The 15063-nt window shown below is 41.5% G+C and overlaps 1 protein-coding gene across 1 annotated transcript in view; it reads right to left on the reverse strand.

The window, feature by feature from the left end:
- Positions 1–15063, reverse strand: part of GRID1 (glutamate ionotropic receptor delta type subunit 1) — a gene marked incomplete at its 5' end in the record, with an annotated part of 689879 nt that overhangs the window by 33607 nt on the left and 641209 nt on the right. Inside the window, 2 exons of the mRNA XM_081328616.1 lie at positions 8388–8526; positions 13604–13928. Of these exons, the coding sequence (XP_081184742.1) occupies positions 8388–8526; positions 13604–13928 (464 nt within the window). The remainder of the gene's footprint in view (positions 1–8387; positions 8527–13603; positions 13929–15063) is intronic.

The following is a 15063-nucleotide window of genomic DNA, read 5'->3' on the forward strand; positions in this document are numbered from 1 at the left end:
GACAGATGTTGACCAAACTCCTCGGCACGACCCTGCAAGGGATCCTCCCTCACCTCCTGATTAAGAAGGGAGCGAGTCACCCTAAACAAGGCGGCTGGGCGATTATCTGCGGACGCGATGAGGGTGGAGAAGTAATTACACGTCGCCTCCCTCATCGCAGTGAGATAAGACCTAATGTAGGTTCTTAACCGCAATCGGTCGGGTTCAGATCGGCTGGACCTCCAGCAGCTCTCTAGGCCCCGTTTCCGACGCTTCATCTCCCGGAGCTCCGCGGAGAACCATGGAGCTCGCTGGGATCTGCGCCGGGTCAGGGGCTGCAAGGGTACAACCCGGTCGAGTGCCTCAGTGGCTGCCCTTTCCCAGGCTTCCACTAAGGCATCCGCCGAGCTGTGAGCAATGGAGGCAGGTGGAGACCCCAGCGCCGCTTGGAATCTCTCAGGATCTCAGGATATACTGTACACTGAACACTTAACATCTGATTTAAAAAGCACCTATTTAATGCAAAAAAAATTGTGTTGCATGTGAAACTTAAGATACCACTCATGTGGACTGACATTTGAAACTACTGACTTTTACATTTATTTATGTAAGCCCTAGTGTAAATACTTTGAAATGCAGCTTTCAATATTCTTGAAAGGAGCCCGTAGGATGATCTCTACTGAAGTTAAACCATTTCTTGAAAATCAGCATCTCAAGTAAGAACTGAACAAAATAAAGAGAATGCTATCTCTTCAGCCTTCTAATATACTGTATGTGCTTCATGCACAATAACGCCAAGAAATGAAACTAAAGGAACCAAAACTCAACCAACAGGAAATAAATTGCAAAAAAATGCATTTGCAACCTTGACCTGAGCTTTGATGGATGAGCAGAGAAATAGTCTATATGTGCAATCAAAGCACAAACTTTTCTAGTTAGGAAAATGGAGCCATTTCTTCATGGGATTCAGAATTAATTAATTTAGTGTATGCTTGTTCAGAAAAGAATTGACCTTGGCCACAGGGCATGAATGAGAGCGTTATTAAGAGAGGCCTTAAAAAGAAAGATTATCCAGTCCTAAGAAAGAGAAGAAAAGACACGCAAAATAATGATTTTGTTTAGGATAAGATGGAACGGGAGAGAAACTTGGACAAGCTGATAATTATTTTTGATGGCCAAGGGCAATAGGATAGAAGACAGACAATGATATAATGTTCATAGTAAGGGGGAAAGGTGAAATTTCTGAGCCATTTTTGTTTATTTCAAAGATGTTCTTGAGATATTCCTCGAGAATTGTCTAGTAAGTTAACCTTGACTACAGAATAGAGAGAAAGTTTTGTTACTCTAGATCTGGCAATGTTTTGTTTCCCTTAGTGGAAAGCAAAAATGGAGAATGACCTAAAACAGGGGTGTCAAACTCAATTTCATTGAGGGCCGCATCAGCATTGCGGTTGCCCTCAGGGGGCCGGGTGGGTGTGGCCTGGGTGGGCATGGCCTACTGGGTGGGCGTGGCTAGAGTGCGTATGGCCTACTGGGTGGGCGTGGCCAGCTCTACATCGTTCGCATCAAGGGTGCCTAGGGGGGGCTGGGCAGGAGTGGGACAGATCTGAGGGTCTCTGGCAGAAGGAGGGTCTCTGGGCCAGGGCCAAGACAGTGGGGGGCCGTTGCCTCACTGTTTCCAGGATGGCTTCGCGGGCCGCATGAAACCACTTCACGGGCCGGATCTGGCCCCCGGGCCTTGTGTTTGACATGTCTGACCTAAAATGTCAGAAAAGTAACAATTGAATTTTGGCTGGACCCAGGAAAAGAAATAGAAATTTTTCATTCTCCCTCATCCATGAAATGGCTCTGCCCAATTATCTAGTTATGCCTTTACTTGAGCAAGAAAACATGCTCATTAAAGCAAAATATTTAATTCTTGCAATGCAATTAAAGAAAAAAAAAACCTGCATCCAGTTTTCAAATAAAATTCAGTCCCAGAAGTAGTTTTCAGTTACTTTATGTAAATTAAATATATTCCAAAGTTAGCATGAAAGCTATTTTGTCCAAATCAGAAATATCTAACAATTGACACATCTTCTTATTTAAAATAAAAACAAAAAAAAATTACTTTGATTATGTATGCAGATTTGTCTTCTGCCTACTTTATTCTCATTTCTTCAATCACTCAGCTTCAGAAACCTCATTTATTAATACATTAATAACAGAGGGTTTTTATATATTTTTTTTAAAAGGAAAGCTAATGCATTTGATTTATATTCAGCACCTAACTGGACTGGCAAAGATGTGTGCAGTACTCTAGTTTTTAAAAGCTGGGTCAACTTTTGTCCATTGGTGGTTAGTTCCTTTAATCTACTTGATCTGCCCCATATTATTTGACTGTTATAACCATTATCGTAAATTTTATATAGAATATGTAAGAGAGAAGATGACCAATCAAGACAATTTGCTGTGCTCTGTAGGAACCAGAGTCAAACAATCATCACTCCAATTTTAGGAACAAGATCCTGCAGTTTCTCTAGAGAACATCCCATAAAGACATCTAGAAAAGAAATAGGGATATTACACTAAGTATGGTGTTTGTGTGTGTGTGTGTGTGTGTGTGTGTGTGTGTGTGTGTGTGCATAATGTGGTGTGATGCTCTACAAATCTGCTGAGAAACACAGAATTTCTCTGAGAAAGTCCTGATCAGCCTGGTATTATGCACAAGGTAAAGGTAAAGGTAAAGGTTCCCCCGCACATGCGTGCTAGTCGTTTCCGACCCTAGGGGCCGGTGCTCATCTCCGTTTCAAAGCCGAAGAGCCAGTGCTTGTCCGAGGACATCTCCGTGGTCGTGTGGCCGGCATGACTAGATGCCAAAGGCGCACGGAACGCTGTTACCTTCCCAACGTAGTGGTCCCTATTTTTCTACTTGCATTTTTTACGTGCTTTCGAACTGCTAGGTTGGCAGAAGCTTGGACGAGTAACAGGTGCTCACTCTGTTACGCAGCGCTCGGGATTCGACCCGCCAAACTGCCAACCTTCTGATCGACAAGCTCAGCATCCTAACCCACTGAGCCACCGCATCCCTATTATGCACAAAGTAAAAGACAAATAAGGTAGCCATCAATAGGAAACTATTGAGCACTGTGAAAACTAATCAAACAGAAGAAGATTACCAAGACTGAAAATATGACTGATCCCCAAACTGGCTGATTCAATTAATGTACTGCCCGATTTGAGTCGTTCTACAAAGCAATTTCCATTAAAACTGGTGTCTGGAAGGCCTCCAAAGCTATTAGATACCTTCGCGAAGAGCCTGCCCAAAATTTTGCAATCTGATAATATCAAAGTGAGGCTACCTCCCAGTCTTCTCTCTTTTTCCCAAGTACAGGCCAGGAAAATTGCCTGATATTTATCATCAGCTACACGAAGGAAAACAAACTGAGACAAAATAGAAATGGACGTGACTCTGGTTAGACAAAAGTTGGAATTCAGTATGTTTACAGAGCTCACTTTCTCTTAAGATATTTTTTAGCTTTTCCCTTCAGAAAGTGTTTACTCTCTTCAGTTCAAATTCTGCCTTGCGGTGGGGAAGAACTCAAAACTTCTAACTTTTGAATTTTCCAAAATGAGAATGACTGAATCCGCAAAAAGTTGGTTCATTATTGGACTGAAAAGTTCATTTCGGACCAAGTTTCTTAATATCCCTCATGTCGAAGTGTCTGGAAGTTGCCTCTAGGTAGCATAAGAGCTGGTAAGAGTGAATTAGTTGAGTAAACAAATCCAGTGGTGCTAATTGAAATAATGAACAACTGGCCTGGTGTTGCAAGGCAATGATACTCCAGCTGCAAAGATCTGGATAGCTTAAGTTGTTTGGGAAGCCTAAATACGGTAAGGTTCCCCCGCACATGCATGCTAGTTGTTTCCAACTCTAGGGGCCGGTGCTCATCTCCGTTTCAAAGCCGAAGAGCCAGCGCTTGTCCGAGGACGTCTCCGTGGTCATGTGGCCGGCATGACTAGACACCAAAGGCGCATGGAACGCTGTTACCTTCCCACCGTGGTGGTCCCTATTTTTCTACTTGCATTTTTACGTGTTTTCGAACTGCTAGGTTGGCAGAAGCTGGGATGAGAAACAGGCGCTCAATCTGTTACGTCTCCTGTCCTGAAAACTGAAAAATGTTGGTGCTCTGAAACCAGAACTGGCAGAGGGCTTTCTCTCTGTCAGTCCCATTAATCGTAGGGCAGAAATGTTTTAGTAAAAAAAAAATCCTTTCAGAGCTCTTGTATCTGACAGAAGGTGCTTCAGGGTGATGCCGATGTTCTCCTGACTTTTACTTAGCTCAGAGAAACATTTGACAATTCAAGAAGGCAACAGGAAGTGGAAAAGTAGATGGAGGAGATAATTCCTTGCTAGAATGGGGGTGTGTGGGTTCTAGGGACCTGATGCAAAAACACATCTACTTTCACAAATTGTGAGGGACCTGAGATGTAGGCAACATTTTCTAACTTTCTTTATGAGGTGGGAAAGCCCTTTCATTGTCCGAAAGACATATCCAACTGTAAGTCAGGATTATTGGTGGCAAGTATCTGACACACAGTGGGTTTTTGCTTAGCCTTACTTTTTCCACAGTTAAGAACACATACATCTATGGTGTTTCAAAAACATTGGGAAATTATTTCTCAGAGCTAACTTACCCATAACTGTATCTATCTATCTATCTGTCTGTCTATCTATCTATCTATCTATCTATCTATCTATCTATCTATCTATCTATCTATCTATCTATCTATCTATCTATCTATCTATCTATCTATCTACATATCCATCCATCCATCCATCCATCCATCCATCCATCCATCCATCCATCCATCCATCCATCTTCTATTTATCTAACTGAATGCCAGCCAATTGCCTGTGACTCTGGGGAGCTTACTACAAGTAAATAAAGAAAATATAATAACAATCGGGTTGTTGTTTTTTTTAAAAAAAAATACTATTAATATTATTGAATGTGAATGAAGCTGTCAAGACTAGTCCAACAGAAATATTAGTTCAAACAAACCAGCTAATGTATGCAGTAGTGTATGTTACTACTGAAGAATTGGGTTTGAAAATTGGAAAGAATAAAGCAATGAAGAAGGGAAAACCAAAATGGAAAATCCACCTGGAGTTTAAAAATAAAGAAAATTCAATTGGATTTACGTAATGTGAAGAATTTGAGGCAAGGAAACCTTAAAAAAAAATAACAGAGCTAACCTGACAACAAGATATGACCTGGAAAACAAGGACATTGCAGTTGTGGTTGAAGAGCTGAAACGAAGAGTTGTAACTATTGCAGAGAAAATAAAGTGATATGATAACTGAATCAAACAGTTCCAGCAAAATTCACAATTTCTAGTGAACCAGCATTATTTCCATAAGACTCTTGAAAGTGAACATGGTGCTATTACAAGTGAAAAATTTAACCAAGAAAATACCTTGAGATTTTGAAAGAACTTGTGGGAAAAGAGAAGAGAAGCACAACGGGCATGCAAATTGGATCAAACAGGTGGGAATCTCTGTAAAAGTGATTAGAATGCAAGATGTTCACAGAACAAAAGAAATCATGCAAAAACTAGCAAAGAAGGTCAAGAAGCGGAGTGCCTGTAGTTTAGATGAGTTGCATGGATTCTGGTTGAAATCACTAACACGTTTGCATGCAAGATTAGCAAACCAGATGAATCAGGTTCTGGAAACACCAGAAAGTGAAAAATGGCTAACAACTGGAAGAACTTTTTTGATTCAGGAGGACGCAGAATAGAGAAACAAACCTGAAAATTACAGGCCAGTCACTTGCCTGCCCAAAAACATACAAATTTACTTGCATGCATTACTGCAAAACAAATTTATGGATATATAGAAAACAAGAATTTGCTGTCTGTAGAGCAGAAAGGGTACTGCAAAATTTAAGGTCCTTGGTTAGGATTTGAACTATTAAGTTTTTACCAGTGACCCTAATAAACACCTGCCTATCCTAGAACCTTGCAAAGGACTTGTTAGGTGGACAAAAATACTAAAGCTGATCTTAAAGTAACCAACCAAAATGCAGTCTGAACAGTGGACACAACAATACCAGGAGACAGCAGAAGAGAAGCGCTCACCAGCTTAATTCTGTTCAGCTTTTTGGAAGACCTTTAAGAACAAAATAGTGACTGAAATGCCTTTACTCCATATACTTTGTTGAAGGAAAATGCTGAAGACCAAACTATTTGGGATAGACGTTTCTTATAAGATGCCATCCTTTCTACTTTCTTCTTTAAACATTATTATTATATTCTTAGGGACGCGGTGGCTCAGTGGGTCGGGACGCTGAGCTTGTCGATCTGAAAGTCGGCAGTTTGGCGGGTCGAATCCCAAGTGCCGCGTAGCAGAGTGAGCGCCTTTTACTTGTCCCAGCTTCTGCCAACCTAGCAGTTCGAAAGCATGTAAAAATGCAAGTAGAAAAATAGGGACCACTACGGTGGGAAGGTAACAGCGTTCCGTGCGCCTTTGGTGTCTAGTCATGCTGGCCACAGGACCACGGAGACGTCCTCGGACAAGCGCTGGCTCTTTGGCTTTGAAACGGAGATGAGCACCAGCCCCTAGAGTTGGAAACAACTAGCACACATGTGCGGGGGAACCTTTACCTTTACCTTTATTATATTCTTATTTTTTTTTTTAATTTTAATTCCATTTATATCCCGCCCTTCTCCGAAGACTCAGGGCGGCTTACAAGCTTAGCAGTAGCCTTCATTCTATGTATATGCCTGCTTATTAGGGCTTTCACACACACCCCAAGCGGCATTATTACAAAGTCAGCTTAATTGCCCCCAACAATCTGGGTCCTCATTTTACCTACCTCGGAAGGATGGAAGGCTGAGTCAACCTTGAGCCTGGTGGGATGCGAACCTGCACTAATTGCAGGCAGCTGGTGTTACTTAAGGAGGCATTAGCCCACTGCTCCACCAAGGCTCTTAGTGTTTATCTTATGTGTTTATGTTACTTTAGTGGTTCTTCTCCACTAAAGCTTATGCTTTAGCGTCAGTTGTCAATAGAACTGGTTTCAGTCAGAAGGTTTAACTTTTCTTCATCCTTTACATAAGTCATTAAGAGTCACTGGGTTGTGTTGGGGTAGAAGTTTGATAAATAAATAACTAACATTAATATTTCATGTAGCGTGCAAAGAGTAGAAAAGTATTACTTGCCCCTTCTAAATGATGAGCTGGCTTTTGCCTATGTAGATGTATCAGTGCTAACTAAAAGGGTTTTAGAGCACAAAAACTGCCTGCTAGTAGAATTTGTAATTGTTTCAGCCAGTGGTGGGATTCAAATATGTGAATGACCAGTTCTCTGTTTGGATCCTGCTTCAGGAAGTCCATTCTGGGCATGGGCAAAAAAAAAAAAAAAGCTAATGGTTCAGCGAATTGGCTGAATCCCACCACTGGTTTCAGCCCAAGAGAACAACTCTGTGGAAAGCATCATTTTACTAGCCTACCACAGCAACCATCTCTCCTCTCTCTTCTTTTAGTAACACCATAACATCTCCTCTGCGCAGCCCAAGCAAACTCCCATCCCATGGCAGCAAGGTCCTTACCTAGTATTTGAAATAATGTGCAAGTAATTTATGTGAAACGACAAGCCAAACTGAGATTTTCTAAACACCTGCCACAAACTTTTAAGGCCAGATATTGAGCACTGTATTTTTGTTTTCGTAACAAGACTGTACAATGGCAGCCATATGGTGGATCAGCCTCTCAAGTGCACAAACAAACAGCCTTCAATTCATTGTAGCCTTCCACTTCGCTAGAACGGCTGCAGGACTTGGGTTTGGCTAGTCTAAAGAAAAGAAGGAATAGGGGGTGACACGGTAGCAGTATTCCAGTATTTGAGGAGCTGCCACAAAGAAGAGGGAATCATGTTATTCTCCAAAGCACCAGAGGGCAGTACAAGAAAAAAAATGGATGGAAACTGATCAAAGAGAGAAGCAACCTGGAATTAAGGAGAAACTTCCTAACAGTGAGGACAATTAACCAGTGGAACAGCTTGCCTCCAGAAATTGTAGGTGCTCCATCACTGGAGGTTTTTAAGAAGAGACTGGACAGTCACTTGTCTGAGACAGTATAGGTTTTCCTGCTTGAGCAGGGGGCTGGACTAGAAGACCTCCAAGGTCCCTTCCAGCTCGACTCTATTCTAAAATAATGTTAGAAATCAACTCTGGCAACCCTGCTCTAGATTACAGAAAGGAGATGGGCAGGACTTCTTGATTGCAAAGGAAGGATCTTTGTAATCCCTCTCTGGGACTCCAATATGCTATCCCCCAAAGCTTGTGAAGCATATTGCCTCCTGTTGGATACTCTTTTCTTTAAAAAATCAGATTTTGGATAATAGAACGGGAAAAGACTCTTACCGAATTGGATTGTCCATCCTATTGACAGTAAGAAATGCCGCTAGGTTTGCTGTATAAGATGAACATACAATAAGAGTGAAGAGCCACCAACTCCCCATTACAATCCGCATCGCCATGGAATTGACTGTAGACTCACCACCTAAGCAAAGGAAAAAAAAGAAAGAAAAGAATCTTTGGAAGCCCATATCTAAAGAACTAGTTTTTTCTTTGTTTTGTTTTTTTTTAAAAAATGGTCCAGGCTCCTTTATACCATCTCTTAATTACTCTCTCTGATCTATTTGCTTCTTTAAAAGCAACCTGTCATTTGCTATGCTGTGCTCCTCTGACACATTGCCCCAAACTATCTAATTTAGCATCTTGAGCAAATCTGACCTGCAGACAACAGCTTTACGATTCTGTATTTGTTTGTTTGCTTATTATTTATTTGTTAAGTTGGCTAAATTTGCTTTTAAGTTTCGTTGTAATTTATACCAAGAGAAGTTGGAACTCACTGAAAACTCGATACCGCGTTTTTCCCCCCCTGAAACTTGCTTGATTTCCCGTCACATTTTCAAATATCTTATCCTAGAAAGGAGGTCTAAAAAATTCATTTCAGGCTCAGGCTGGCAGTTTTATCAGACTGATCACAAAGAAAATGTGTTGCTGAACAGATCTTTCCCTGTGGCATAAGAATTCTCACTTAGTGAGGATAAATGGTCATGCTTGCGTGCTAAGCAGCAAGTCAGACAGAAGTGTAACAAAAAAGTAGCTAACTCCCCTACTAAAGATAATAGGGCAAATTGCGTTCAGATACATTATTTATTTTTATTATGACATAAAAAGGGTCTGTGGACTTGAAAACGATGGCCTTATCTGCAGCTGATTTTAAAATATTTTAGGAATTCTTACTTGGGGGTAAAATGGTGCTTAAATTATGGTGCTTGTCCTCTAAAAGCATATTTGTTCTCCAACTGAATTTTGATTACTCCGCCGAACAGATGTATAAAGTAAATTATATTCTGCTTTATTTATTTTTTTTCTGAAATGCACAAGATGACCATATCAATTGGGTAACAGGTGATATTTCTCATTAAAAGTGTGGCATTTCACTGCTTCTTAAATAAACTTAACAGCTTTGCAAATTGAATTTTAAAGAGTCCGATAATGGTTAAAAGGGGGGGGGGGGAGGGAAGAGATCCTTGAGTAGTTTTTCATCTAAGTTGTAATGCTATTCTATTTCATTTTCAATGATGGATCATGTTTCTGATGCCACAGGGTGAAGGTATGGTGAGACAAAGTGTGGATATGCCCACACAGAAGGTAAGAAATATCTGCCAATTATCTTACCTCTGGTAGATGATGGTGATTATTCCAAAATAAAGTATTAGCATGGATAGGATCCTGCTGAAGAGAGACTGGCTGAGCAGGGGACGGGGAAGTCTAGCAGGGAATTAGTATGGAATCCTTATGTAGGCACAAGAAGGAAAGGTCCAATCTGCCTTGAATACCGGCGAACCTGCCAGTCTGGAAAGATTCCTGTGAAATAGGCATGAGCAATACAGTAGCTAATTGAACTCTTCATGTGTGAATCTAGTTATTCATGCCTAACGTTAATTGAAAAGGTTCAGACTCTTTTGCCTATGAAAGGATCCCAGACTAGTTCCCTGCTTGACTCCTCCCCCTGGCTTGGTCACTGTCTCTTCAACATATCCAGATTTAGATCCATAGGATTAAAAGCCCTTCTGCTCTCAGCTATCTCCAGCATCAGTGTTATAGGTGCCTGTCTCTGCCTATGAATAAATACAAAAGCCCACTGGCCTGAAAACCAAGCCAAAATGACCTCCTATTTCTTACAGGTTATTTGGCAAAGTCTAGCATGCATTGGGATGGGGAAGTAGCTTTTATTTTCTCTCCTCCAGAATATTTATTTATTTATTTATTTATTGATGGGATTTATATCCCGCCCTATCTCCTGAAGGACTCAGGGCGGCTCACAATAAAACATATAATAAGTGCATAAATCAAGATAAAATGAAATTGAGAACATCAGTGCAATAAAAAATTAGAGAATTTAAAAATGAATTAAAAATACTAAATATAAATTAATTAAAATGCCTGTCAGTCTAGGTCAGCTTGGTGGAACAGGTGTGTTTTGAGGCCGCGGCGAAAGGATTGGAGGTTTTGGGCTATCCGAAGCTCAGGGGGGAGCTGATTCCATAGGGTTGGTGCTCCCACAGAGAAGGCCCTCCCCCTGGGGGTCACCAGCCGACATTGCCTAGCTGACGGTACCCTGAGGAGGCCTTCTCTGTGTGAGCGTACTGGGCGATGGGAATTTGTTCCCGGCAGCAGATGGTCCTGCAAGTATCCCGGACCTAAGCCATGTAGGGCTTTAAAGGTAAGTACCAGCACCTTAAATCTCACCCGGAGGGCAACTGGTAGCCAATGCAGCTCACGCAGGAGGGGTGTAATATGGGAGTATCGGGAAGCTCCCATCACAACCCGTGCAGCTGCATTCTGCACCAGCTGAAGCCTCCGGGTGGTCTTTAAGGGCAGCCCCATGTAGAGAGCATTACAGTAATCAATACGGGAGGTAACGAGTGCGTGGGTGACTGTACGTAGGGCATCTTGGTCCAAAAAGGGGCGCAATTGGTATATAAGACGAATCTGGGCAAATGCCCCCCTAGCCATACTATATACTCGTAACCATCTACGAAGAGCAATAAATAAGGTCCAGTAAAGCCAATTTCAGCTGTACATCAGGGGCAAAGAGAATTAATATCTGCTTATTTGACCTCTCCCTCTGAAAATATTGGGATTGAAATGTGCTTAACTGTGCCTGGATCACTCTGGTTGTGAAAGTTAGTGAAATAAGGTCCAATAAACCCTGTGACATATATTGCAAGAACTGCTTGCTGAGAAATGATAAGGTGTAAAAGAAAAAGAGATTCTCAACTTATAGAGCCATATAGATATCTGCTTTTTCAAAAAAAAGAAATGCCTGACTAGATGAAATGTAGCTGGATCCACAAAATAATATTATAATATTATGCACCTCTCAGAAAGCCTTTCTTTCTTTCTTTCTTTCTTTCTTTCTTTCTTTCTTTCTTTCTTTCTTTCTTTCTTTCTTTCTTTCTTTCTTTCTTTCTTTCTTTCTTTCTCTTTCTTTGCATGATGAATTGTTTACTCTTGCAGCAAACAGGGGATATGGCCAGTGGTGGGATTCAAATATATGAACAATCAGTTCTCTGTCTGGATGCCACTTCCAGAAATCCATTCTGGGCCCGGGCAACAACAACAAAAAAAATTAGCTACTGGTTTTGCCAAACTGGTGCGAACTGGCTGAATCCCACCTCTGGATATGGCCCTTTCTCCCGTGAAAGCAGGGCGTTCTCTGTGGGTGCGCCTGACCTTTGGAACCGTTTACCGGTTGAGCTCCGGAGGGCTCCCGACCTTCGCTCCTATTTGTTTGAACAAGCCGGCCTGGTCTGATGGGTTTGGGTTTTAATTATTGTTTTAATATAATTTATTTTTACATTTGGGCACTAAGGTTTAATTTGTTTTTAATTTTGTATTTTGGTTATTTTGGTATTTATGGCCCTGTTCACCACCCTGAGTCCTTCGGGAGAAGGGTAGTATACAAATTAAATTAAATAAATAAAATAAATATTTAGATTGCAAATCACCCACAGAAGTTAGGATGATCTTACATTTGGATAGCATCATATGATCATCCTAAGAACCTAGAATTAGCCATGCTACTGTTAACCCAGCAGTCAAGTTCTCCCAGTGGCCATTCAGAAGATGCTTCTTGGGTGCTTCCAAAAAAGAGATGCCATTGTTCCTCGCTAGCTGATATTTGGAGCCTGAATCTTTAAGACCAACAGCCCTTAAGAGACCTGGCTTCCATGAATTGGTCTCATTTTCTTTTAAAGCCATCCAAAGTAGTGTCCATTATCACAGGTTGTGGCAATGGATTTCACAGCACACTCATGCATTATTTGTCTGTTCCAAATTTCCTTTTAGCTAAACCGGATGGTCCTTGTCTTAGAGTTTTCCAGGTTCTGTTACATCTTTTTTTCAAATATAACATGGACCCAGTATTTTGGATGTAGAGGTAGCGCAAAGCAACATCTTTCAACTGCTGAATGTTAGACTGAGGACTGTTTGTAAGTTTCCTCTAGCTTTTACTTACCACCACCACTTCTGTACACAGAACCAGCAGTAAGATCAGTTTTAACTGGATTTTATTTATTAAATTTATTTCCCCTCCCCCCATCTCATGCTGAAACAACTCTCAGGCCACACTCCCTCAAATTAGATTTTTCCCCTCAAAAAACTATAGGCCAGCATTAACATCTGGTTTCCACAACTTCAAAGGGTACAATCAGCATAGATCCTGTACCCGGTGGTTCTCCTGATCAACTAGATTAACTTCAGGTATGCAAACTGAGGAAACCCTATATCACGAATTCAGTTGGATTTTACAAGGCTATTCCCATAACCTGGAACTAGAGTTATAAAAATTGATTCAAGATACATTTAAGCTTCTCAGCCACATTCTGTGAAAATCCATGGGCACTTAACAGCATTTAAAACAAAAAAATTAACAAAAACCATCACCACAGAAGACAACATATTAAAAATGCAAGCATATAGCCAAATAACAATGGATTGTTTTGTTTTTCCTGTGAGAGCATCCCCCACCTTGTATGGACTTTTAGCAGTCCTTTTTTCTGGTAAACTTGAAAGATCACTGAACTACTGCATGTGCTTCTTCAAAGCAAAAGAGAAAAAACATCCAAGGTGATAGGAACAACCACTCTAAGAATGAGATTTGACAAGCATGTCAAGATACAGAAGTGTGAAGTGTGTTTTAGGTGCTTCTGAAATCAGCTTCAAAGGCCTACTCAGACTGCCTCCCCATCCCGGAATCTCAAACCCACCCACCAAGCTAGTTGCTTGTTGGGGTTTATTTGTTCCACAGACTAAATGTCAGGTAGAGAATGACCATCAAAGTGTCCCAATGGTGCTTTTTTCCCCAAAAGGCAACCGGACTTCTTGGTTTTATCACAGGAAGCATTTCACTTCTCAAATCCAAAAAGCTTCTTCAGTTCAGTTGCCTTTTTGGGGGAAAAAAAACCACCTTTGGGACAACCATAACCTGGATGATTGAGAATCTCCATAGACACTCGACCATCAAGATGGTTTCTGCAGAGGGCAATTATCCAAATGAGTACCTTGTTGAACAAAGGCTCCATACACAATCCAAATGGCGCTGTGAAGTGTGGAGGAAGTACAGGGTCCGGACTGAGAAGAGTTCTGGGCTCTGACCACTTGAATTCGGTTTAGCACGAAGATGAGCACACCAACTACCGGGATCGCAGCAGCTATGCAAGTCCACACAGCAAAGTCAAAGGGCGCAAAGAGAGAGAAGATATTGATCTTCTCCTCTGGTTTCTTGATTAAAATGCCTACAGAATAATCCATGTAGCGCTTGCTGAAGTCCACCACGCTCTCCCGTTCAGGGGTGATGGTGATGGCGGAGATGGCCAGGTCAGCTCTCTGCGAAGACAAGAGAATGAGTGGTGAAACCTCTTGCCGGTTAACTCAGGCACCGGACAAAAGCAGGAGGAGGATCTGATTCTGCTGCAAAGTATACTGGGAGATTGTCCCCTTCCAGGCCATCATTAGGCTTTGCTATGTGGCATGAACGTAGCTTATTCTGTCAAAACTTTTAGACTCTTGGACATGAGGAAAGAGCCTCCCATGGGTCTGTCTACTTTGCTACCAGTGGGATGAAGGAATCTGCTTCAAGGGACTCTGTGATGGGGAAATAAAGAAAGGGAGCTCCTCTGAAGTCACATTTGTCCCTCTAGAAGGTTCAAATTGTCTAGCACAGTGGTTGCAAACCTATCTGTGGGCACACATGCCTCGCTCTTTGGCTATGTTTTCATGGGAAAAAGCCATTTCTCAAGCCCCTTCCTAAGCCAAAACAAGCCTCTGGAGCGAGCGTGCTGTTTTCAGCTTTGAATCATATCAAATCTGACACCAGAAACAGACTAACAGATGACCTGAGTGCTGCACGTGTTGCTCTCAAACTTACAAAGTATAAGCCAAGGCTAGACAAATTATCAGCATGCATACAACAGCAAAAATCACATTAATTGTTCAAAAGCATGCCAAATGCAAACTTTCACCTTTCAGTAAAAAGTTGCTTGTAATCATTGAAAGCTTTGTTATTTGTGTGTTTTTTAAGACAAAAGATGTTAACGTATGAGTTGTTTTTTTCCCCCCTAAACTAAAACCTCAGTATTCAGATTAAATTGCCCTGTTGGCACTTTGCAATACATAAGTGGTTTTTGGATTGCAGTTTGGGTCACTCGGTCTCTAAAAGGTTCTCCATCACTGGTCTAGCAGGCAGAAGGATGGTTTCTCAGTGGACAAGAAACAGGTAACATAGGAGGTAATGCCACTCATGGGCCAAATCATTGCAGTGTTCCAATATTTGAGGGGCTGCCACAAGGAACCAAAGCACCTGAAGGCAGGACAAGAACAAATGGAAACCAATCAAGGAGAGAAGCAACCTAGAACTAAGGAGAAATTCCCTGACAGTTAGAACAATTAATCAGTGGAACAGCTTGCCACCGGAAGTTGTGGGTGCTCCATCCCTGGAGGCTTTCAAGAAGAGATTGGACAA

This window comes from Vipera berus, assembly GCF_964194415.1.
Source record: "Vipera berus genome assembly, chromosome: 5".
Classification (NCBI taxonomy): Eukaryota; Metazoa; Chordata; class Lepidosauria; order Squamata; family Viperidae; genus Vipera; species Vipera berus.